Raw genomic sequence first — 25,075 nt, forward strand, 5'->3', positions numbered from 1 at the left:
AGGCCTTTCGTATACTGAATGAGATTATGAGTGTGTTTTGTCATTGCTGTGCACCCAGTGGACCTATAATATGCCCTTAAACACTAATGGAATGTTATTATGTACAGGTCAATTAAAGGCGATATTTGGTAAATGAATGCTAATTAAGAGATTGCGGAGCTCATTTAAAGAGTACTACACTGTCACACATGACTACATAACAGGGCAATGTATGTCAAAATAAAAGCAAATCAAGAAGCTTTTGGAAACTACACAGACATAAATAAGTTGTTTATTATCTAGGCATACTATGATAGAATCTTGAAATACCTTTAGTATATACTTGGCTAGTGACCACATGAAGCATTCTAGTAATGGGTTGATGTATATATAAATTCCATACTATGAAGGGAACTTGAACAGTGTATGTAATGGAACACACAGTAAGTTTGTTTATTGGCATCCATGCATCTATAGTCTATTGCTTCTATTCTGCCGCACTGCACTGAAAGCGTAACAATGCCTCAATGATAAAAACAGCAAAAACAATTCTTGCTTCTGACATTCAGTAAGATTTAAAGGAAGACGACATAGACTCTTTGTGGAAACAGAACACATGTTGCACATTCTAGAACAACTAAGCAGTACTGTAAATTTTGGAACTGCCTTAATAAATGTAACTAATATTAATATTGTTTTAAAAACAGCAAGAAAAAATTTCAAGGCAAACCAATTTAAAACAATTTTCATACAGCTCGGATTCTGTTCATCCCCTATTTTTGAAGTACTTTTTTTGTCCATCTTAAATACTGGTCTCAAGTCAGATTCTAGACTAAGCATCAAGAATCAAGGTGAACTAGCATCAGTTGCGAATGTCTGTAACTGGCATTTCAATATGCTGTCAGTTACAAAACCTGGCACACCCATCCCCCTGAAGTCACTGAAAGCCAGCCAGTAGCATCTGGAAGCTGTGCAGAACGTCTGCGTGGACACCTACAATGGTTGACTGCATTCCTAAAGGTACTGGTTTGAGCTAATCTAAGGTTTGGTAAATTAATTAAGGCTGATCTAAAGACTGTGATTGCAGTGAAGGCTGATTTTATGTATGAAGCACACTATATTATTAGGGCTGGTCTGAGATCTAAAGTTATTGCACTAAAGCTAAACATGTTTTGTGTATCTGCCAGGTAATCGACTTTTGAAGCTTTAGCTGTACTGCTAATGAAAAGCTAAAATTATTAATTTTATAACAATAATGTTATAATAATTGTTTAGTTTAACACCCCATGAAAACTAAAACTGTACAAATAAAAAGAAAAAAAAAAACATAAAAGAAACTAAGGCTACAATGAGCTGTTTTTACTGGCATGCCGGTTGTCTAATGCTTGTGAATATGACACAATGTGGAAAATACATACATTTTTTAAAAGGGGCATCTTTTGGTAATGTATTTCTTTTTAATAAGTCTAAGTATTTCACTTCTAGCAAAGGCTTCAAACCATAGCACAATTGAAAGTCAGACAAATATATTACAATCATGTTTTCCCCCAGTGGTGGCGTGCCAAGGTGACTAGCAGAGATCTCAAAAGCTTAGCAAATAACCCTTCTCAAGGTATATTCTAGAACCTGCAACACGGCACCTAAGAAACAGAACTACATATGGGCAACAGACTGATTTCACAGAAAGATGGAAAAAGGGTAGGTATGGATACAGTAGTAATAAGGTAAAAAAAAACAAACAAAAAAAAAAAAACAGAATTAAAAGGGCTGCAAAGAAAAAAACAAACTACAAAATGATTTTTGATATTGGTAACTTGAATAGTTAAAAATGAAACCGGGTTTTAAAGAACCTACATTTATTCAAACCTAGCCTGACCTTTATCTTCAATCTGTTTCAAAGTGATCTAATAAAGGCGCGAGTCTCCTCCAATTGCTAAATTATTGATCAAGTCAGAAATACTTTTTTCCCACCTTACAGTTGAAGCAAAAACCCTGTAGAAAGCCTAAAGCGGAGGTCAGCTCCAGCAGCACAGTGGGTGATCATAGATCCTGCAATTCTACTGAAAGTTTGATGGGGCTTTGAGACTAGAAATATCCCTTATGGATTTTGATAAGGCTCTGACAAATCCAGAGCATGAAGCACAGCAAGGTGAGCCTTTCCATGCCACACAAGCATTTCCAATCCTCCTTTGAATAACTGGTTTCAAATAAAATGTTTTAGGTTTATTGGGGAAGACAGAGCATGAGCAAAATCTGCCCACTACCATGCCATGAAATACCAGTTACAAATGAGGAAAAACCTCAACCTACTCAGCATAAACCATAAAGTATCATAGAATATTCCTCAGGTAAGTGAGCACTAACTCTTGTAAGGATAGTGAAAAAACGCAGACACATCACTTTTGAGAACTTTATAGACATTAATAGTCAATTTAGTCTCAAACAAAGTGCTATTCAGTACAAAAGAGAAACAAAAAGTCAAAGTGCAGTTTCCTGAGTTGCAGAGATAGGTGGGAGCACTTTAAATTTTGTTGTTTTGTTCCAGTATGAAACTAAAAGTTTGTGCTCTACATTTCATAGATCTTGTTTAACCCTGATTCTGCTCTTGTCAAAATAAAAAAGGATTCAACAATACAAGAAGAAATGCACAGCAAAGCTGTAAGGCATTGTACTGCAGCTCCTAAAATTCCAACTGCTCCTAAAATGCAGATTTAAGCACAGGCTGTAAAGAAATCAGACCTTTGGCCTTTGAGAGTGCGTCTTAAGTGCATCTGTTATACTTCAGTGTTTACCACAATGATGGCAATGCCATCAGTATCCACAGCAATATATATCACAGTGCATGTGATACAGTTTAGACATATATCCATAAATACTACAAATATTTACTTTAAAACTTGTAACATTTATTTGATTTAATTAACCCATTTGTGCCCAGAGGTCACGGAAGCCTAGAGTCCCAGGACAAATTTAGCAGTATCTCCAAGTTAAATTGGCTTTAAAGCTATATTTTTAAGATCAAAACAATTTTTATTTACCTGGTAATAGTTTATTTTGAAAATAAGCACTTTTTATACTGTGGCTGATAATTACCATATTAAATAGAGCCACACAGCTGGTGTGGCCTCTGAAAGTTGGACTTTTTTAAATGAAGCCAAACGCATAGTGATTTCCAATCATTATTGGGGACCAAACCTATCAGGGACAGCCCAGTTTGACAGATAGCAGCTAGCTGTCAAATGAATAACATAGATTAATGTATCCTTAGTTTAAGGCATCATGCAGGAGAGAATTAAACTATGCAATGCAGTGGGCATAGGTTAATAGCAGTTTTTAATTACTGAACCAGGAGGCATTTATTTTGTGTTGTTTTAAACTGTATGGCATACTACAAAACAAAATATACATGAGACATACTACAAAACGAGACGGCTCTTGTTAAGCTAAAGATTCCACATCATCAAGCCATTTAGTTCAATCAGTGGTTAATCTTAAGGGGAAAGGGGAATCTTAACATAAAAAGCATGCACTGCCAGTGAGAGCTCAACATTAAGGCATAATAGTCTAAAGCTACGTACACACTTCCAATTATTATCGTCGGAAAACGAACGACGAACGTTCCTGCACGATATATACGAAAGATCGTATAGCACCGATCCTGCACATAGACGTAACGACACGATGGTTCGTAGATATTGTACACACAATAGATACGATCGTTTAAGGGATAGAGGAACTATGTGCACGACAGGAAAGTGAACGGACGTTCGTTCATCACGCATGCTCTGTTCATGGACGATCAACGAACGACCGTACACACGAACGATGTTCAACGATCGTCGTCCAATCCGATCCGCCGGTCCGGTCGTTCGTTTCCAACGAGTTTCCTCGTTCGTCGGCGTCGTTGGTTACTTTTTTACGAACGATTTTTTGCCCAATCGATCGTTCGTCGTTCGATTGGAACGATAAAAATTGGAAGTGTGTACGCACCTTAAGTCTTTGTGTATAATCATCTAAGTTTAGGCTTTTGGAGTACCAGTCTCTTGAAGAATATGCTTAATCCAGTGATGGCTGCTAGGGCCAAACATTAGAGGCAGCATGCTGATTGAAACTGAATACCATGCAACTTCTTTTTATTTGCTCTAGTTCTACAAAGAGAACAGCATTAGAGAAAAACATCACAGCTTGTCAATGGTTCACATGATGTCTCTTCTTGATAGATCGTCACTGACTGACGATCTAACTAAAATCACATACACACCTTTATACACTTCACACTACACCTTCTATCAAATCAGGGTATGATCAACACAACAGTACTTTTATTGTAGTCATACAAAAAGACAAAGTTATAACAAAAAAACTCAAAGAATACATTTCAAGTAAATTCATAAATGATCGGTTCTCAGAACTGACTTGTGTACACAAGGGCATAAGGGTAGAACTGCCAATAAATTTCATGACTGAAGTCATTGCAAACTAATGCAGTAAACCAACATCTAAGTCTATAATTCACCGGCTCCCCAAACTAAATGGCTGCCAGAAATGATCATGATATATTTGTTTTTGGTCAAAACCTGGACAACACTGTGTTATCATAAAAAGAAAAGTTCTGTTAAAGGGAAACTATTAAATTGTTTATTGGTATACAGCTATCAAATTAGCCTGTTAAAAGCCTAGGACCAATTTTGCTGACCAAAAGTATTACAGATAAAATCATCAAATGCATTTTTTTATATTTACTTGTTTAAAATAACAAATGTATTTTTAGCACCAAAAACAAGATGTACACAATCAAAACCAACCTCTTAAAGTCACATTAAGCAAACAATATACTCATTGCCTGGACTTCTTTCCCACGGTACCAACTAGACCATGTACAATTCTGCACAATAAACAGTTTGAAAAGAGCAAATGGAAACCCACAACCCAAAGATAAGGACCTAAAATCCTGACTGTCCAAATCAAGACTTCAAGGGCAGTATACTGGGCAGGTTTGGTATATATTCATTTTATGTGCAGATGGTGGTCTCTGAAGTTTACAGCTGGGTATACCTGCTATATTATATATTATCTTTATCATATATTATATGAGTACAGAGCCTAGCTCTTGAGTATCATAGTGGGGTGTATTTGTAGTAAACTGTAAATGCTAGGTTTCCCCACTTCTACATATTTTAAAACACATCATGAATGGTATATTATCAAAGTTGTAGTTAAAAGCATCTTGCTTCCACCCAGAGTAAAACAAATCTTGCCATGATTTTGCCAAGATATGTTCTGCAGGCATGCTTATGTCCCTTGTAACACATTTTGGCAGCATTAAATTATACTTGTAGGGTACATTATGTGGTATGAATAGTTCCCTATTCTTTATTAAATATAAATAATACCATTCTAGAGACACAAGAACATGTTGCAAAGTTTCCTTATACCCAGGACACCATGTGACAAAATCTTTGCGCAAATAACCTTGTCAACACAAAAATAGAGCTGAATGCTTTATTGTTTATTTACTGGATTGTGAGGTGTAATCGTAGTTATTGGCAGATTGACGAATGCATTGCAATTATGTTTCATTTGTCCTGGTAAAGCTGACAAATGTACTCACAGGTTGAACCAAGATACTGCCATTCAATGTTTACTTGCAACATTATATTAAAATGTTCATTTTCCTGATGTCTACTAGGCGACATAATTCCTACTTCAATCACTGCAAAAATAAGTTTAATACAAAACAGTGCATGCACTAAGTGTACAAAGATACATTCAGTCTAGCAAGCAAGGGGGTTGTATGCTATGCAGGATAGGGAGACAGCGGCACTAATGCTTTCTACTACTCATACTAATATAACAAACTATTACACACACAAAAGTGGATGAAGAAAACAAAAAAAATATGTTTGGTAAAGACTTTATAGAAAACGACCTCTAGAGTTGTTTTGTTTGAACAAGCAAGACATGCAGTCAGCTGATACTAACAGTAAGCTGGACATGGTGATGGGGTTAACTAACAGGTGTGCACAAACCTTCCTGCTGACGCTCAGAAGAGTGTTTGAGAGGAGGTGTGCAGGTCCGAGTGTAAGAGAGGCTGGAAACATTGCCTCATAGACACTCTTTCTCATTGTAGCCTCAACCAAGCAAGAGAGAAACAACAGAAACGTAATTGCTCACATTCACCATCTGGCTTAAAACGTATTTGCTAATCAGGCCAGCAAGTAGAAAGTACAGCACATGGGCTCCTGGTAAAGTATTCCTAGCAGGTAAACCCCTGCATGAATAAGACACACAGTTTTCTGCATTTAAATCTGCATTTCTGCATTGTTTTCATATTTAGAACATAGTTTCCAGTGTTTATTCTGTCTGATTTTCTGCAGAGTGATACTGGGATCAGACTGGTTGTATATGATTCCAGATATCCATTTACAACCATTTGGAAGAATTCAATTTAAAGAACTTGTTAGATTTGCCTCCAGATGCCCACTGACCTTTCTACATGCCAAGCCCCAAGGGCGGGCTTTATACTTATGTTAAAAGTAATAAAAAAAACACATTTAAAAGAAGTAAATTCAAATAGGAAAACAGACAAGTTCTTAAGTACATGCAGTACAAATTTCTACAGAGCATTTTTCAAACACATAGCAAATAAATCACACATAAGTAAACAAAATAGAAGAATAATTCTGAACATAAAAAAGTTTATAACAAAGTATCTGGTAGCCAACAAAAACACTAAAGCCTAGCCAACATGTCTCTATATTTTAAAATAACAGGAATCCTTTGCAGCCTGCAAGCAGTGCCAGTTTGCATGGAATGGACATTTTCATAATCTCTTCAAATCTGATGTTTGCAGATGTGTACACAGTTCATATTAAAGATAACAAATAAAGTGGAAGTGTTAATTAAATGCTAATTCAAAACAACAGCATTTAGTATGAATTGGGACATTTGTCACTGCTAGAATGCAAACATTGTGTTGACCACAATATGCAGTATAATATTTGTTCAATTTTACAAAGTAAACTGGAAATCAAATATAGGAATGGTTATTTTGGACAAAACATTAGTCACCACCATTAACTTGAAGAAAAAAAGTCTTCTTTTCAAGTTATTTTTCTTTTTTAACTTATATATGGTCTGAGGGAAAGTATTGTATGTGTTGACCATAGAAACTAATCAGATTTTAGCCATTACTTTTTAAGAACATTGTAAGAAACATCTGACTAAAGTAAATATATATATGGTAACTGTGTTATGCATACAAAACAGCTTGATCTTTAAAAAAACTGGTGCAGACAATCAAAGAGAAATAAAGAAGGTGGCTGATATCGTCACAAGCTAGGTGATGTCATGTGGATGTTCACTTCCTACATTTGCCACTAGCAATTGATTTGGTTTGTTTTCCATTTGGCTAAGAAATAATATTTCACCTTTAACGATCTTGTCTCTCATCAATAATGGATGCACTTGAAGCGGATAGCAATAAAACGTGTGTAATGTAAAGCCTCCTCATGCTACATTCTAATTCAACAATTATTTGTTGCACAGCATTGGTCTATTTTTTTAATGGTGTCTTGCTGGGATAATTATTTTATTAGATAAATATAGTTTATAAAATGTGTTACTTATGGAAGTAGCAGAAGCATATTGTTTGCTTTCAAAATATGGCTTCAGCTTTCTTTATATACCAATATTCACTGTGATGAGGTATAAACAATGGCTCAATAAGAAGCTTATCATCTCAACAGAAAGATGCAGGGCTTAGTTTACAATACAAGGTTACAGAAAAAGCCTGCAGGAAAACCTGTACTAATCACACCTGAAGAATCAAACTAGTTAGTAAAAAACAGCTTTTGAATGGTCTGTACAAGGTGGCCGTGTACTAGAGCATGTGACTAACTTATATATTTTACTAAGCATGTATGTCTAGGGTGTATTAGGAATGTTTGGATGATGACAGTGACAGGGAGCAAATAGCATGCAAAGAAAATAATTGCATTTGCCACTGTAAAGTGGGTGGATGGGAGAGAGGAGGAAGGATGAGAAACACAGAATGGAGAGGAGACATGTTTGTCTTTATTATTGAGAAAGCTGGTTAAGCACTGGCAAAGATTCAAATCTGAAATATGTATTGATGTCTTCATTACTGAGAGAGGCTTTACAAGGTAGGTAGACAAAGTCGATCAACAGTAATGTCAGCAGAATCTGCAACATCCAGTAGCATTAAAGGAGAACTCCATGTGCCAATGAACTCTGAATAATATATATATATTTTTAATCTTGACATAATTTGATTTAGCTAAATAAGATGTTTATGTTCCAGTTTAAAACCAGAAGTTATTAAAGGTATTAGGTTGACAACCTTCCTGTTGCTAAGTTCCACCTCCTATTGATTAAATTACAAAACTTCAGTTGGCAGTAGGGGCTCTGGAGTTTGACAGGATGATTTCAGGGCTGTTGTGACCCTAAAAAGGCTAGCTGTTAAACTAAGGCAAGAACAGGGTAGTACCAGACAAATTACCCAGGATGAAGCACAAACCTGGTAAAAAATCTCATGTGCAAAATAGCCTATCTTTCTGTACATGACTATGCTTTTTTTGAACCAGTCCAAGAAGCGGATGTATACTGCAATGTACAAAAAAATGGACGTATAGTATATCTGCACTGTTTCTTTCAGGCTTCTTGAGGTGGAGTATTAATTTTATCCTTTTCAGTTCATTGATATCTAGGCAGAAATGGCACATTATAGATTTATCACTGAGCTTTTTTCTTCTGTTTGTATCATGCATGCAAACTTAGAGGGCAGATCCAGAAACAAAAAAAATAAGGTATTGATTCATGACATGAATACCCCTGTAATTTTGAGCCATTGGTCTTTGAAGTACTTTAAAATCCCAGAATGTATTTGTGTTAGGTTTCATTTGTTAGGTGTATAAATACTATGAAAGCAAGTAAGATACTCAATGTAAATTGAAGTAAGTGCTAGAAGCTAATGAGATTAGTTATAGGTACAGTGCAAATGCACGGAGAGGGAATAATGTTCAAATACAAACATTACTAGAATATAGAACACAGAATATATGTGGACTGTAGTACCTTATTATTAAATCCCCTAAATTTGAAAGAGTTAAAGAAGACTTATTAGAAGTCTGCAATTTTAGATTTTTAGTGGAACCTAGGCTTTAGAAAGTTCCTTCTGGAAGACTTATATCATTCATCTACTACAGACAAAAAGGAAGCAGTTCCTAGTTATCTCTTCCTAATGTTTCCAATTGTACCTCAAAATTTACTATACAAGCAAAAAGTTGTTCACGAGTTTGTCAATTATGAATCAGCATCTTAGTTCGTAAATGTAGAGTCTGGATAATGAACATGGTATCAACCTTCTAAAAAAAAATGGAAAATAAAAAACTCTGAAAGGTTTGTTCACACTGGCCACACCCAGCAACTTGTGAAGCTGGCCAGTTACCTCTTCACAAATTTGAAGGTGTTGTAGATGTATGTTGATATGGGGAACTTACAGGGGCATTTAACAATTGTAATGAATGGTTGGTAGGTGGCTGCAGGTATTGATGATATATTGTAAGCTGCACTGGAAGTGCCAGTAATGAGCAAATCTCCAAGTGGCAACTAGATTAATAAACCCCTCAGAGTTAGATTTATAAATAAAAATGTCTCTAAGACTAGGTCCGATTTAAGGAGGAATGCTATTTGGTTTATCTTCTATAGCTATCTACGTAGTGAACTGACATTTGCCAGGAATATAGCAAACAAGTCATGCAAGTTTCCACTAGAATGTTTGAGGACATACACAGGTTAGCCAGAACCCAGGAATGTTGCAGACCAAGTTTGCCCTACAATCATGTTATAAAAAATAAAACAGCCCACCAACATATCTGAACAGGCAAACATTATATTATCATTCAAACAATGCCTACAGGTATCTAAAGGTAATAGACTTGAACATATAAAGTTGGTATGTTAAATTTATTCTTATAATTGAAATGAATAAAAAATGCAAATCTGTCATATGTAAGTATACCCTCATATTTACCAACATTTACAAATCATGGAATTAAAAGGTGTTCCACTTTTGGTGCCTCTATAGGGAATATGCAGGTAAAATCTGTCATATTTAAACTTTTATATACCTAGGGTCTGGTTGTTTGCTTAGCCTTTTATATGTCATCTTTACAAGATCAAAACTGCTCCGTTAGGCCCTCTGGAAAAAAGGTTGCAGACGCTTATGACTTAACTGAGGGAATTTATGATTAACATAATATTTAAAATCAATAATTTTGCTGTGAAGAAAATAATATACGGGTGGCATAAACTGAAAATGACTTCAGTCAAAAACCTGACCCTCTAATGCCAAAAACAGTCTCCAAGAATTCCAAAAGTTATAATATTGGATCATTAAATTACTTTTGCAACAGCTGGAGTTAAAGCTTGTATCTTCAATGCGGAAAGATTGCACCATATTAAATTGTGTGAAAGGACAAAGACTTTACTGTCCAAGAAGAACATTGGATTAAGACTAAAGTTTGTAATTCAACATATAGGCATATAATGACAAGAACTGAAAAGTCAGAGTTAAAGATGCCTGGCCACATTTTTACAAAGCAAACAGAAGACAGCATTTCAGGAGAAAAACTTCATACCAAATCAATAGAAATATATACTTTTGTAGAAATAATATATTGTTTTTTTGCGTTTTAATTTTGTGTATTTATTTCATTATGTTACCTTTATCTGTAGGCAGTGTTTGAAAAGAGTTTACTTGTTTACTGGACAATATTTTTTTTCCCATGACTATACATAGTGTTAAAAAAACACTAAATACCGAATATTCACATGAAAACATTAACAGCTTAGTAGCATCGTGTAAAGTAAATGCAATGAGGTTCCCATTTATTGTCACTGGCATTCTGCCTCTAGTTGGTGAAATTTACTAAACAAGGCTATTAGTATATGCTAAAAACTGGTAGCAACACTTGACCTTTTGGTTTCCAAAAAAAAAAAAATAAAATTTAGAAAAAGCTTTTGAGAAATACTTGGATATACTAGAAAATTATATTAAAAGAAAAATACTGGTCATACACACAGACAGTTTCATTTACCTCAGGACATCACACAGGTACAAATGGGTGGAAAGATTTGGCTGACTAATGTGGCCCTTTGTTGGTATATATTTGCCATCATGCTATGTAGGCCAAGAAGAGGATGGTATCCTTGCACTTGAGTAAATATCCTTGTTATGTGAAAATAAATATTTTATGAGTGGGATCCGTTGGCTGTTGGATAACTAGACAGTGGAAGAGGAACACCAGAGAACTTGTGTTCTGTATTTTCATTTTGTTTCCTTTACTCTCCTAGTGTCCCAATATGTATAATGTGTAAATCTACTAGGAAATGATTTCCTTTTACACAAAAATATTGAAATAAATGTTCCTTTTCAATATATTGAAGCAATGTCACTTTAACTTTTATATTGTTAACTAAAAGCAAAAATTACCACAGGGGCAATCATGCAACTTGCTTCTGTCTAAAGATAGCTGACCCCGCTCAGTGTTATATGCCCTCCTACCTGATCCTCTAGCTGCTGCCACTGCTGCTGCTGCGACTGGTCCATAGGCTGCTGCTGCAGGGAAACCTGTCCAAAAAGACAAACAGAAAGACTATAGAATAAAAGCTCATAACTTGCCCCATGTCTGTATATGCTTTGAATTGTCTTGTGTTCATGGTGTGTCTCCTTCAAGTTGTAACTAATACACAAAAGTAAAATTTTATAAACGTGACCATTGTCATACATTAACTCAAGCTAATGGATAAGCCATATGTGATTGCATATCTTGCATGATCTTATTTAATTTGCTGATTCTACACTGGGTCAGCGGTATGTGTATCACTGGGTGATTTATCATTAGCCAATATTTACAAAAAAAAAAAAAAAAACTAAATATATTTGTATTTCCACACACAGATTTTCAATATCCATTGCCAAGTCTAGCAAAGTGCTATACAGAATGTTTTAAGGTCAGCCTTAAATTTCCTATTATATGGAAACATGGTGTGCTGACCTCTCTTTGTTGCTTTAATGCTATATTTTGGGTCAGCAGCTTTGCATGCACATTGAATATCTCAATTTCCTTACATACCTGCTGTACCAAGTCACTCACTTGGACAGTATACAAGTCAGACAACTAGCATTTTTAGAAGGCATTCAGGAACAGCAGCCAAGTATTTCTCCCATTACAGGTTTTTATTTACATTATAATTACAGTTGCAAATGTATATGTGTAGTATTTTTGAATGCATACATGTGGCATGAGAAATATTGCTCTTCATATGCTATAATGGTTTTGTGCATTGGCGTTCTAACTTTTTATTTTTAGACCATCTCCTGTTATATAGTAACATCTAAGTATAAGAACATGTAATATTGTGCTTTACTTTTTATGGTTTCTAGTGAAGGACTTTGTTTTGTATAAGACAAAAATATAATGAAATGCATCAGGCAAAACAGTAGCTCTAACTGGAGACATTCCACATCCTGAACAAACAGAAGCAGCTGCAGAGAACGTTATTTTGTGAACACTAATCTAGGTGAACGGAAGGCAAGGATGTAAGCAGCCTGGCTTCATTTCACATTCTATTCTTTGTTCCAAGAAAAGAATGAAAAATAAGAAGCAAGCAGAAATTGTAATAATCTGGACCATTCTTAGGATACATGTGTGCTACTATAATAACTATTTCGTTTTTCCAAAAAGCAGCAATATAAGAAAAGAATTCTCTTTAACCAGTTTTGTAAAATAAAACTACTTTTTGACCAAATACAATTTGTGAGACCAAAGGTCACTATTGTCAGTGATAATCTACTGCAGTCATATTAAAAAAAATAAAAACAAATGCGTAAAATCAGTAAGTACTCCACACTGGCGGCAGCACATAGCAGACACATCTAAGTGCCTGCACATACAAGTTTGTTATCCTGGGTGCAATATTATGAACATGTGGACCTAGCTTCCTTGGTTGTTGGTGCCTGGTCCTACATCTGAAAACTCACTATTGGTGACTGAGGCTGCCCATCAAAGTGATAGGCTAACAGTGTGATTTAGGGAATGGGATAGAGTAGGGCCAGGTTCCTAATCCAGGAATTGCAAAAAAAAAAAAAAAAAAAAAAAGCAATGTGCAGATTAGAGTGATTCAGGTTTTGGGTATCTTGGAGGAAGCCGAATCTCAGCATTAGACAGTTTTGTTTTTACATCTTAGGTTTATTTTAAGTGAGCATGTGATGATCAAATTCAGGGTAACTGCAATCATATTTGGAAAAACATTAGCATGCAATTTATACACAGCACATTAAAAATAATATTGCACAAAATAACAGGCTAGTAATCAACTAAAGCAACATCTACCTTTAATGTGAGAACTGCACAAGACATCTAAACTAGCAACACTATGCTACTGAAAAGTCAATTAATTAAAGACATACTTGCATTTAAATAGGGTAAAAGTGCTGTTAATAAAGAAAAAAAAATCTAAATCAATATGCAGTGTCAACAGTCAGCATGGCAGCACAAAAATACAAACAAAAACAATTTAAGGGTGATTTACAATGGAGAAGTCTCTCCCTCTCTGTTTCCTGGAAAAAAAAGGGGGACCTGAACCCATGTTCCTTTAAAAATGATGCCCAAGTTCAGAAAATAGTTCCTGTAATAGCACAATAAAATGCACGGAAGATACTGCTGTAGGTCCATTAATTTTCATTCAGACTGTAACATTTTCCAGATTTAGTTACAGCTTACACATTCTACTTGCTTGCACTGCCATATTTTCAGGATCAGAATGCACATATATTTTTTATTCTTTTCGGTCAACATTCTTGTTGAAAAATTGCTGTGACCTAATTATTACTAGAAACCAATGTATTCACATGTATTGTATTCATTCATATATTGTTTGCATTTATGTTTCTGGAGCAGTAAAGCACAATGGCTGTGATGCTAGGCACACGTATGGTTACTTAACAAATCCCATGTCCATACACAAATAATAACTATAAACAAAACATCCATCTTAAAAAAATAAAGTCTTCAAATGACTATAAAGCTGAAATAACTTGTGTGGTTTGCCAAAATAAATATATGAAACAAGTAAGTACGGTGTACACATCTGTTCTGTAAATTTGAATCTATCTCTGATTTAGGCAATAACAAAATTTACCAATTAAAGATGTAAAATATTGTTTAAAGTAGGGTAATAGTTTAGGTTTGGTTATTTGTATATTGATGGTTCATTTTTTTCTATTTGTGCCCATTGTCCCGTTCAGCTTTATTTTACAGATTTTTTAAATACTTATTCCAGTAAAAAAAGCATGTTGCACTCTCTCATTGTAATAGCTTAAACTCTCTTGAAAAGTGCTGCAGAACAGAGACTAAGCATAGCAGGGGTTCCATATCCTATGTTTAAAATGATATATTTACCAGAAAGGAGCAACAATACATCTACATACACTTTGTGGTTAAGGAATATTCTTTTTTTATAGAAAGTGAATTATCCATAACCCAGTCCACCTGGCATTAACAACCATGCAACATTCAAAGTCACCTAAATCAACTTCCTTCCCCATACTGATGCCCGGATTGAACTCAAGGTAACCTTGACAATATCTACATGACCAAATGCACTGATTTGCTTCCATGAGATTAGCTGACTAGATATGTGTGAAAATAAGCAACTGGACAGATGTACCTAATAAGGTGGTTGGGGAGTGGTGGTGCTTATGACTCTCCTAGGTTTCTGTTGTGTCAACTGTTGGATAGCAAAGCTTTCAGGTTGAACTGCCCTCGCTGGGTTGCTATGGATTGACTATCTGCTTTAGGACCATAGCCTGGACAAGGGCCCTCATGATGTCCATTTTAGAAGCACCAAAAGAAGTTGACAGAAAAAAGTTTGTCTCCCTTTAAATTTTTTCAGGGGGATTCCTTAGGAGGCAATTTTATTGTAGGAATGTTTTGTACAACACAAAGTTTTGGGGAATTACTGTTTACTTTGTAAATGGCAGCCACAGAAGTTGCATATTAATGAAAAAGTCTAGCTTACTTCAACAATAATACATAGAGTAGGATATCTTTTAATTTTCTAAAAGAGTGGCATTTTGACTAAAACTGTAAAAGGCATTCTTTCCTGATCACCATATTACTGGATTGTGGGTGCTCATCCTACTGACCCTTAAATATTTCATTTTATTATGTGTCTGGGACTCAAAAAACATTTCATGGGTATATCTGGAGTAATGCTTCCTTAAAGCAAAATCTTAATGTCCTATCTACATCCAATAGTTGAAGGAGAACTGTGCTGCTCTTTAATTTACTTTTGCTCCGAGTATTGTACAGGTCTTACGTATATAAATGCACAGCTGCAGACTGGAGTTCTGCTGTAAAGTGCCTGAGAATATTCAATTTTTTAAGAGGTTTCTCAAGTTATGGCTCCATATAAGCTTTATTTTGCAAAGCTGACATTTGATGCTTTAGCTCCTACACCTTTCTTCATCAACCAAAAGCAAAGTGGGGGAATGGATGAAGCTAAAATATGCATGGCAGAGGTCCATTGGACCTTAACCAAGTTGACTAGTAAAGTACTTCAAGGATATCATGGGCTGGGATATATAAAACCCGAACGCCCTGTAGAGTATACCATTCACAATACTCTTCTTAAAAATAAGATGAATATATTATTTCACACACTAACATATTAGCATATGGTAAGAAGCACATGACTGCTGCCTTGCAAATCTTCAAAGATCTGTGATAACTAACCTTCTGTTCTAAAAAGGCAGTTGCTTTAATTGATTTAAATCTTGGCTGCAAATGTGGTTACATATTATCAATCATTGATTACAGGATAAATAACCTCCGTCCTCTTATTGTGTTTGGTCATCTCCACCTTAGATGTTCAAAAGCCGCTGCCAGAAAGAAACAGGCTGACTCAAACGTAGCTCTACTCTCTACCAGTAGCTAGGGAGTAACTGGAATTAATGAGCTATGTTAATGCAGCAAATAACCATCTGTTGTATTTAAAGAGTTTATACTCAAAGATTTAATGAGGGACAAACATAAGAGGATTCATTTTGGATCACATCTCAGCACTATATTATGGTTATGAACTTGCTAATCTTCCCCCAGTCTCTGAAAATGGGCAAAACAGCATGCTGTATTTATGAAATGAACATTTGTGTATTTGTATATAGAAGCAGAGTGAAAACCCTAAAACACAGAGTGGGAAAAAAAGCAATCCAGTCATTATTTCCTGGGAAATGATGTTGCTAAAACATTTTCACTGTGTGGAATTATGACCCTGCCCTGTAGTACAGAAGCATTTTTTTTTAAATAGGAAAACCTATTACAAACTGACATGCTTTTATCCAAGTAATCCCGGCAAACAGAAGGTTGCCCTATAGAATCAAATAAATGGTTTTAATTACAAAGGAAAAAAATATAGAATCATTAATATAAGTCACCCAGGAAAAAAGTGCTAGAAAATCCAAAATGTTAACAGAACAGTTAGTGTAGGGATATTTAGCCTCAACTAAACCTGTTCTAGTGACAGAGGTGTGAAGAGCTATTCTCACTTCCTGTTACATCCACAGATTAGAAGTCAACAGAAACCTGTAAAAATCCATCCCATTAAAAGGTCCAGCTATGCATGCACTATGCAGATACCCAAGATAACTTCTGTATCATAACAGACCCTAATTTAATCTATGATCTGCTTGGTTGAGTACAAAGGTTACAAAACCAATGCAAACATAGGAGCTCTGTAATCATTAACACATCATTACTGTTGTTGTACATAAATGTGTAAACCTCAGATCTGGATGGATAGAAATAAAAATCATTTAGCAGGTACAAACTCCCATATATGTATTTCATCTGTGTATGTGCCTGGAGTTCAGCTTTAACATTGCTGAAACAAATCTTCCTTTAATCTGAAACTATATTCATGTACCCTCAACCCTTTGCTGGCCCTGACATCAAAACCAGGTCCTTTTCCAGGTTTGGGATCTGCAGTCATCTTGGTTGGCCAAACTGAGATTATTATTATAACAATAATATTTACATAGCGCCATCATATTACGTAGCACTTTACAAAGCCCATAGACCTTTCACTAGCTGTCCCTCAAAGGGGCTCACAATCTAATGTCCATACCATAGTCATATTGCAATCACACAGTCTAAGGTCAATTTGGGGGAAAGCCAATTAACCTAACTACATGTTTTTGGGATGTGGTAGGAAACCAGAGTACCCGGGGGAAACCTGCACACTCCATGCAGATGGTGTCCTGGTCGAGATTTGAACCTGGGACCTAGAGCTGCAAAGGCCAGAGCACTAACCTCTGAGCCATTGTACTGCCCGGTGAGAATGTTATCGCTGCACATGTGCACAGTTGATTCTTTTATTCTCAGCATACGAATATGTTAGGATTGTAAACTGGGCTGTGCTGTGAACCTCAGTGTATATTCTACTAAAGATTGTGAAAAGGCTTTTTTTTTTTTTTTATTGCAGAAGCATTTTTTAGGTTTAGTTCCACTTTAAATAAGATCACACAGTGTGACAAGAGAGAAGACACATCTGAACAGACCATATGGAAGGCCTGTGGAGTTAAATTAATGTAAAGTCATAAGACGTGTTTTTAGTATATTTGTGAAGAATAGTTGTCACTTTCTGTGCATGTTTTACAGATGTCCATTAAAGAAAACAGCTTTTCTCCTTATTATGGAAAAAGCATCAACAAGGTACCTGGTATTGTTATCTAGGTTGGTAATACAAAGAAGGATCTGAAAAGACTTCTGACTATCTGAAAGCAAACAACAAAATATGGTGATATATTTCTTAATGATCACGGCCTGCACTGGTGAGAAAAGATAAGACATCCATTATTATATGCATTTAATTTAACTGCTTTAATTATGTAATTGTATAATTATCCTTGATGTAATCCTAACTCTGTACAGCACCATGAGAATTGCTGACATTATATAAATCAATTATTTATTGCTAGTAATTGATTCTTGTAGATATATCTCTTCTGTTGAGCCCTTCCATTTCCATAACAATTGGGATTGACAAGGCTAGTCCTGAGATATCCCTGTTGTGTTCTGTGCATAACAACCTAACAGATTTAGTGAAGCTCCATATATCAGTTTGCCTTTCTGCAACTATGACTCCTGGAGTCCCCATAAGTATACTTCGTTTATATTATCCAGAGGATACAAGCTTTTCAGAGCTATTTAAGAGACCCAAAGTGAATTCAGACACTTCAATTGGCAAATTTTTCACAATAAGTTTTTTAAATCACTTCATATGCTGTCAAAGAAAACCCCAAGGCTTTCAGATCAATTTCATGTTGCCTTAATATTAAGCTGTTGCTTACACCAGTAACTGGACTCTTTACAAGCTGTTTGTATTTCATTCATCCTCCCTATAACAGTAATTTCAGCTTCAATAATAAAGAATACTTGTAATGTAACTGACACATCTGCTGATCCCCTAAGGCTCTACTTTATGATGCAAGTGCTGCCATATATTGGACTAGTTTCTCTAAAAATCGCCAAGTTCATTTTGAGAAACATTTTTACACAAGACTGCTTCTAATTATTGAATGATTCATCATTCATATTGAAATTAGTTTTGTATGCTACCATTTACAACATACAATATTATCACACATTAACAAATGATTTTTTTTAAACCCATACTGCAAAAAGAGAATGTACCCAGTTAAACCTGCAATAGCTGCTCATGAAAAAATAAATACTTTACATTCTGAAATAAATACTAAATTAATATTTTTGTTACTATTTTCAGCTTTGCACAGTGCGCAAAATTGAAAAGAGAATCAGATTATGTATAAACATATATATGTATTTCATTGTTACCTTATGTAATACCATTGCAAAATAAACAGATCTACAATAGAAATGTAAATTCTCCATCCAGTTCATATGGGGGCTGCTATTGGCATCTTGTTTTTATAGGCATCAAGTTAGGTATAATTATTAAATTGTTTCACAGACCAAAAACAAGTATATACATATCAGATGTTCAGACAATTACACGTGGCTGTTGGAGGCTAGTAATTCAATACGTCACAAACACTTTCAAACAGAGATACCTGAAGTAATTATTTTGGTTGACAGTTTAGAACAGGACAAACATGTTCCTTGGCTCTGTTGTAAAGCTTGTTCTGTTCTTCACAGGGAAAAATGTTAGTTGAGAGTGCCCCATTGTGGAGACATCAATAGAAGCAACAAATTGCTTTGAGTGATGAAACACAACTTTATGTAGCCTTTACCAACGCTGAAGTTATATGAATTGTGCTGTCCATGGTGCTGATGGCTTGCTGCAGATTAAAAGCCAAATGATCTTCCAGTGACTCTATGGATCCACTATGGACACTGCACAGCTTTTTCTCTACAATAACTCTGCATTTTACAACAGTTATTGGAGGGGAGACTGACCGCATGACTGAAAGCTCCATAACCTGGCATTCCTGGTTTTCTTTATATGATTATTTTCCATGGGGAAACACTTGCATTGGAGTTTTATAATGAGACTATATTGATTGTTTATGAATCAACTACTTTCTGTTCAATATTCAAAACAAATAGAAAGCTAAATGCAGTGAACTCCCTAAAATGCTTATTCCTATATTTTAACAATCTCCTTAACATCTGGAGAATATTTAAAGCTCAGGGTGACCCAATATAAAATTTTTGGCATTTACTGAGAACTACAATGCTGACGTTTCTTCTTCCTGTTTCCTACTGAACATTCTGCTGCACCATTTTCTTGAAAAACCAACATCAGTCGTAGGAGGCAACATTGGGTTTGATTTTTTTTCCTATAGCAAACATCAAGATTTACAGGTTAAAGTGACTTAACTATAAGAATCGCTAAGACACAAAGGTAGTAATTGTGAGTCTGGAGCTTCAAGAAATGGGTTTATATTGCACAGAAGCTGCACACCAAGCTAACATCACTATACACAATTCTAAGCATTGGTTTTTCCAAGCATGTGATGTTAACGCACAATCATTGGATTTGATAGCCAAGGAATGCCTTCATATCTGGTAATCAGAACTTAAGACTGTCTAGTGCCAACTGTAAAGTTTGGTAGAGAAAGATACTGGCCCACAGCTGTTTTTCCCCTTTTAGACCTTTGGTGAAATGTATTTCAATGTGTTCAGCAAGCTACAAAATTACTTGAGTTGTCGGCGCAAAGCCCAGACCTCAAACCCTACTAAACAACATTGAGATGAATTGGCAACTGTGAGCAAGGTCTTCCTGTTGATCCCTCAAAAGCACTTTTGTCTGGCGACAAATTACCATAAACTCTCAAAAACAGCCCTGTGGAAAAGCCCTTTCAGAAAATTGGAGGCTGCTGTGTGTGCTCAGGTGTATACAGTTTTTGCCATGTATTTTATATTTGCCTATTGTTTAACTTAATTTAGTTAATTGGTCACACCACACCACAAACTTTCAATCAATTTGTAAAGCTTTTCAGTTGGGTCTGGTTTAGAAATTCTATTACCACCATGGTTTCTGTATTTTCTAGCATAAATATATGATTACATGCATTGGTCAAAAGGTCCATGGCTGGGTGGATGTCTTTTCCTGCAAAAAGACCATCAATTTACTTTATGTTGGAAATCTGTGACTAAAGAGAATACTCCAATCTAATCTGCTCTGGTTTACAACCTTGTGTCTGGTAGCTGTTTACCTATACTGCTGAGAAACATCACTGACAGACAAATCCTATAAACACTTATTCCGGAGGCTATAAGGAAATATGCAATGACTTGAAGATATTACAAAATAATTAAAGCTCTTCCGTAATGGTAAAAATCTATCATCATGATTGATTGCGAGAGAACAAATTATAAACATGGATGCTACTTCAATTACTTTCTAATAAGGAAAAGGAGATGCAGGTGTTTAGAAAAATAAAGTTATAAATAAATAAATTATAAAGCTAAGATTCAATTTTTATAATGACTTGAGGATTAAATATGATTTGGAGATATAAGACATGGAATAATGCTTTGCATATCATGCTGGTAGAATAGGCTTCGGTGAGTATGCACAATATAAATAAACTTTTCAGAATGCTGGTATAACTTATTAGGTTCCCAATCAAACTTGTAAAGTCAATCTGTTACTGAAACCACACCACAAGGTATAGCAAGCACATTCTTAAAGGAGAGTGAGATGAATGTGTAACTTACTAAGTAAGTCTTTGCACACACTTCAATGTACACAACTAGACTTACACAATTAGCAGATTCTAACATATTTGTTAGAAGTTCTAAAAGTATATGAAAAAACCCCACCAATAAATTTTTATTACCTGCTCCCTTTTGATCTGAAAGCATTTATACATATCTATTCAATAACTACAAAAAAACATGGTAATCTTGCCAGAAATCTTGTACTATCATATGCACTCTGCAGTCTTATCTCTAACAATGCAATTAGGCAATGCTTTATTAAGGGTGTTCTGTATCCCTAAAACACTTCCTGTCTTAGGGTGACAACTCTTCCACTAATTTAGCATGGTACCCAGACAGTGTAATGAAATATAGCTAGTGATACTCTAACCAATGTCAAGGCAGAAGCTTGTAAAAAAAAAAACATATACTGAATACTCACTAGATTGTGATATGTTCTACAAAAACTAGTTGAGGTTAATATAGAAGATTTTATGTGGTATGAATTACAACGCTGAGATATGAAGGAAGGCTTTTTTTTAATGAATGGTCACAGAAAAAGCATTTTTCAAGTAATAGGTTATTATGGGATTATATGCAAACATTCTACAGCAATAAGGAGTTCAACAGGACAGTATGAACATTCACCTGTCAAATCTAAGGCTCCTTTCCTAAACATCACCTTAATCAACAGCCTATGTTTCTCATTCATCTATGTTGATAAGTATTAGGGGAACATTTATTTTCCTAGAGTAATGTACTCCACATAATTTTGTTAGCCAATAATACAATTTTATACAATTATAATTTCTGTGAATACTTCTAAAGTAAAAAAAATGACAGTAATAATGTGAATATTCACTCATGTATTAACATTGGCAATACTAGTAGTACTAAATGTATTTTATAGAAGTACAACTTCCTATGGAATGGCATATTTGGGCCAACAAGTTATGTTCCTACAAGTAAAATTGTGACACCAACCTGTTTACAGGGACTGTGGGCCAACAGCTTTCAGTTGCCAGCCATTTGTCGTCTGATTTGTTTGACATATGTTGGTAAAACATAAAACTAAACAGCAATAGGATGTAAAGAAAAGTTTTGCTTTTTTGAAACAAACAGCAACATGGAGAGGCAGAATGACATGCAAAATATTAAAACATATACAGTGTTCACAGAATGTTTTGGCCAAGTTCAGAATGGCTTTAGAAAAAAGGGAATATTCCGTTTCAAAAAATTGACTGCCTTTGATCAACACAGAGAACGTACATGAAGCTCCCAGCTGTCATTTCAATTACATTCCCTCCTGTATTATGCCTTTCATTAATCACCATCATAATACTCTCTTTTACTTCAGGACACAATCTGTTAAGAACTCATCTTGTACAAAATAATTTGGGATGGGCATTTTTATCACATTCTTTAAGACAGTGGAAAAAAAGGGATTTTTTTGTCCCTCTTGTGTTTTAAAAAGGTTTGTGTAGTCTTAGTAAAATTTCTCGCTGTTAGCAAATTTTAAATTTTTTTAACAGGACACTGAATATCACATTCTTTTGTAATCCTTCTTTATTTACCAGTTTATTTATAAGGAGTTCTAATCATTCAGTTTTCTGCCTTCCTGCTAGAAGCAAACAACTAAGCAGGGAAAAGTTACAAATGTCTTTGCCTAGTGAGTAGCACAATGTAGGTCAGGGATTACTAGCACTTTTGGTAGCGTTGGAGTTGAGATAGCCACGAGGTAGTCTTATATAGAATGTTGTACAAACAATCATAATGCTCATCTAGTTTGTCCAAATTTGTATTATGCTTTGCCAGTAATTATACTGCTGCAGGCTGCTGTTACCATAAAGGAAACGATGGGGCTCTGTTACTAACCTTGTCCCTATAAATGATGATACTCAGCTGCATCTCTTCATTTGTGAAACAATATCTCCAACCGATGCAACACAGGAGCATTCAAGCAGCTGCTGCATTAATCCCTGTGATCCTAATTTATGAGACCATGGAGGAACACAGACAAATAAAGAGTCTGCTGAAATGCTAAACTGTATTTTTTCTCTTTAAGGTAAATAAGGGAGAAATAAAAATCTTTTCAACATTTACATAATGTATTAACAATTGTTGATCTGGGAATCATTGAATCATTACATGTTTAAGATAACCATAGCTAAAAGAGTATTAAATGATAAATACAGTAAAAAATTAGGTATATATTGTTTAGTCTGATTTCAGTTGTACTTGAAACTGCCACCATCCCTCAAGGGTTCAAATATGGTATCAAAAAATGTCAAAATATGGGACTTTCATGGCAATTGAATCCTATAAAAATGTTTTCATTTTATTTACATCACTTTAAAAAGAGTTTATACATGCCTCTCCCCATATATCAATTCAGGGGAAGTTTAATAACATCATAGCATACATAGGCTGAGTATTTTGTACACATTACATGTGTAGGGATCATCGGACGCGTTTCGTAGACAAGGTCCACTTCCTCAGGGATATAAATAGTACAAGCAAAACAGGGTGTGTCAGCACTACAATGCAATACAAAAGAATCATCAATATCAATAGCTACACGCAAATTATATTCTATATAAATATACATAGCAAAAAGGTTACTCACCTACAAGTGCACTTAATCACCTGGTATGGAGGCAGGTATAAAGCAGAGTTAAAACCGCTATCTCTGTTATTGTGGTTTTAACTCTGCTTTATACCTGCGTCCATACCAGGTGATTAAGTGCACCTGTAGGTGAATAACCCTTTTGGTATGTAAATTTATATAGAGTTAGTTGTTATATGGGGAGAGGCATGTATAAACGCTTTTTAAAGTGATGTAAATAAAATGAAAACATTTTTATAAGATTCAACTGCTGTGAAAGTCCCATATTTTGACACCAATCAAATAAAGTATATATACCTGTGTGTGATCTTTTTTCAAATATGCTATTTAAAGAAATATATACTAGAAAATATAGGACATGGTGAGATATGGAACCTCTTTGTGACCCTTTCATTTGTATTTTGAGGACAAAGAAATCAACAGATCAAGCCCACTAAAGTGCATATTATGAACCAACAGGTAAGTACATTAAAACACACTCATTGGTCTCTGTATCCATAAGCCTTCTACAAAAAAATAAATATTGAAAGCTCACAACATAGTCCCTGAAATTTGACAGTTTTAACCGTGAAAACAAATCCTGGAAGACTGTTAACCTGCTAACGTCACGAAGCAGCAAGTGTTTCTATGCTGGAACTTAACTCTAAGGGCTTTGTTGTGATTTTTCAGATTAAAAACTTGATCATAAAAATTGCTAATGAGGTAAGGGATGACTTGTGTAACTGCATTACCTCATCTAATAAGGATGCACTGGTTTTATTCCTAAGTATGGTGTTTTTTCAGAAAGGCAGTGTACCGTGCTATTGAACTATAGGCATGGATAGAAGTAAAAGAAAATGTTCACTATTTCAAAGCACAGCAGTATGTAAAAAAAAAAAGGCACTACCAATATATGAAAAAGAGTGATGTTTTACAACTATGTCCATGTCAGCTGTCCAAATCACTTTGGTGTGTTGTTTGTGTTCTGCATAGACGAAAGTCATGTGGAGATGTTCTCCGTTCTTGGCGTTCAGTGTCTGCAGTACAAGGAACTTAACTTGAAATATTATACAGTTACAGTACTGTAGTTAAATGTCCAGAGTTAACAGGTCATCAATCTGATCATTCTGGGTGTTTTCAGGTTATTAAACACAAGTGGCTTATAGACAGAGGGAGTAGGCACACCTCTACCACACAAAACCAAAGGGTACTGGGGAAA

General features: G+C 35.2%; 1 protein-coding gene across 10 annotated transcripts in view; it reads right to left on the minus strand.

Annotated features, from left to right (window-relative positions):
• Positions 1–25,075, minus strand: part of MSI2 (musashi RNA binding protein 2) — a 375,769-nt gene that overhangs the window by 45,333 nt on the left and 305,361 nt on the right. For 4 of the 10 annotated variants that reach the window (XM_072415322.1, XM_072415346.1, XM_072415355.1 and 1 more), the window contains 2 exons: positions 13,475–13,498; positions 11,567–11,632 (listed from right to left, as the gene is read on the minus strand). The exons of 3 other annotated variants lie outside the window; for them this stretch is intronic. In XM_072415322.1, coding sequence (XP_072271423.1) covers positions 11,567–11,632; positions 13,475–13,498 — 90 coding nt within the window. The remainder of the gene's footprint in view (positions 1–11,566; positions 11,633–13,474; positions 13,499–25,075) is intronic. 3 more of the 10 variants (XM_072415329.1, XM_072415364.1, XM_072415313.1) reach the window with 1 other exon arrangement.

The sequence above is a fragment of the Pyxicephalus adspersus genome, chromosome 1, assembly GCF_032062135.1.
Source record: "Pyxicephalus adspersus chromosome 1, UCB_Pads_2.0, whole genome shotgun sequence".
NCBI lineage: Eukaryota > Metazoa > Chordata > Amphibia > Anura > Pyxicephalidae > Pyxicephalus > Pyxicephalus adspersus.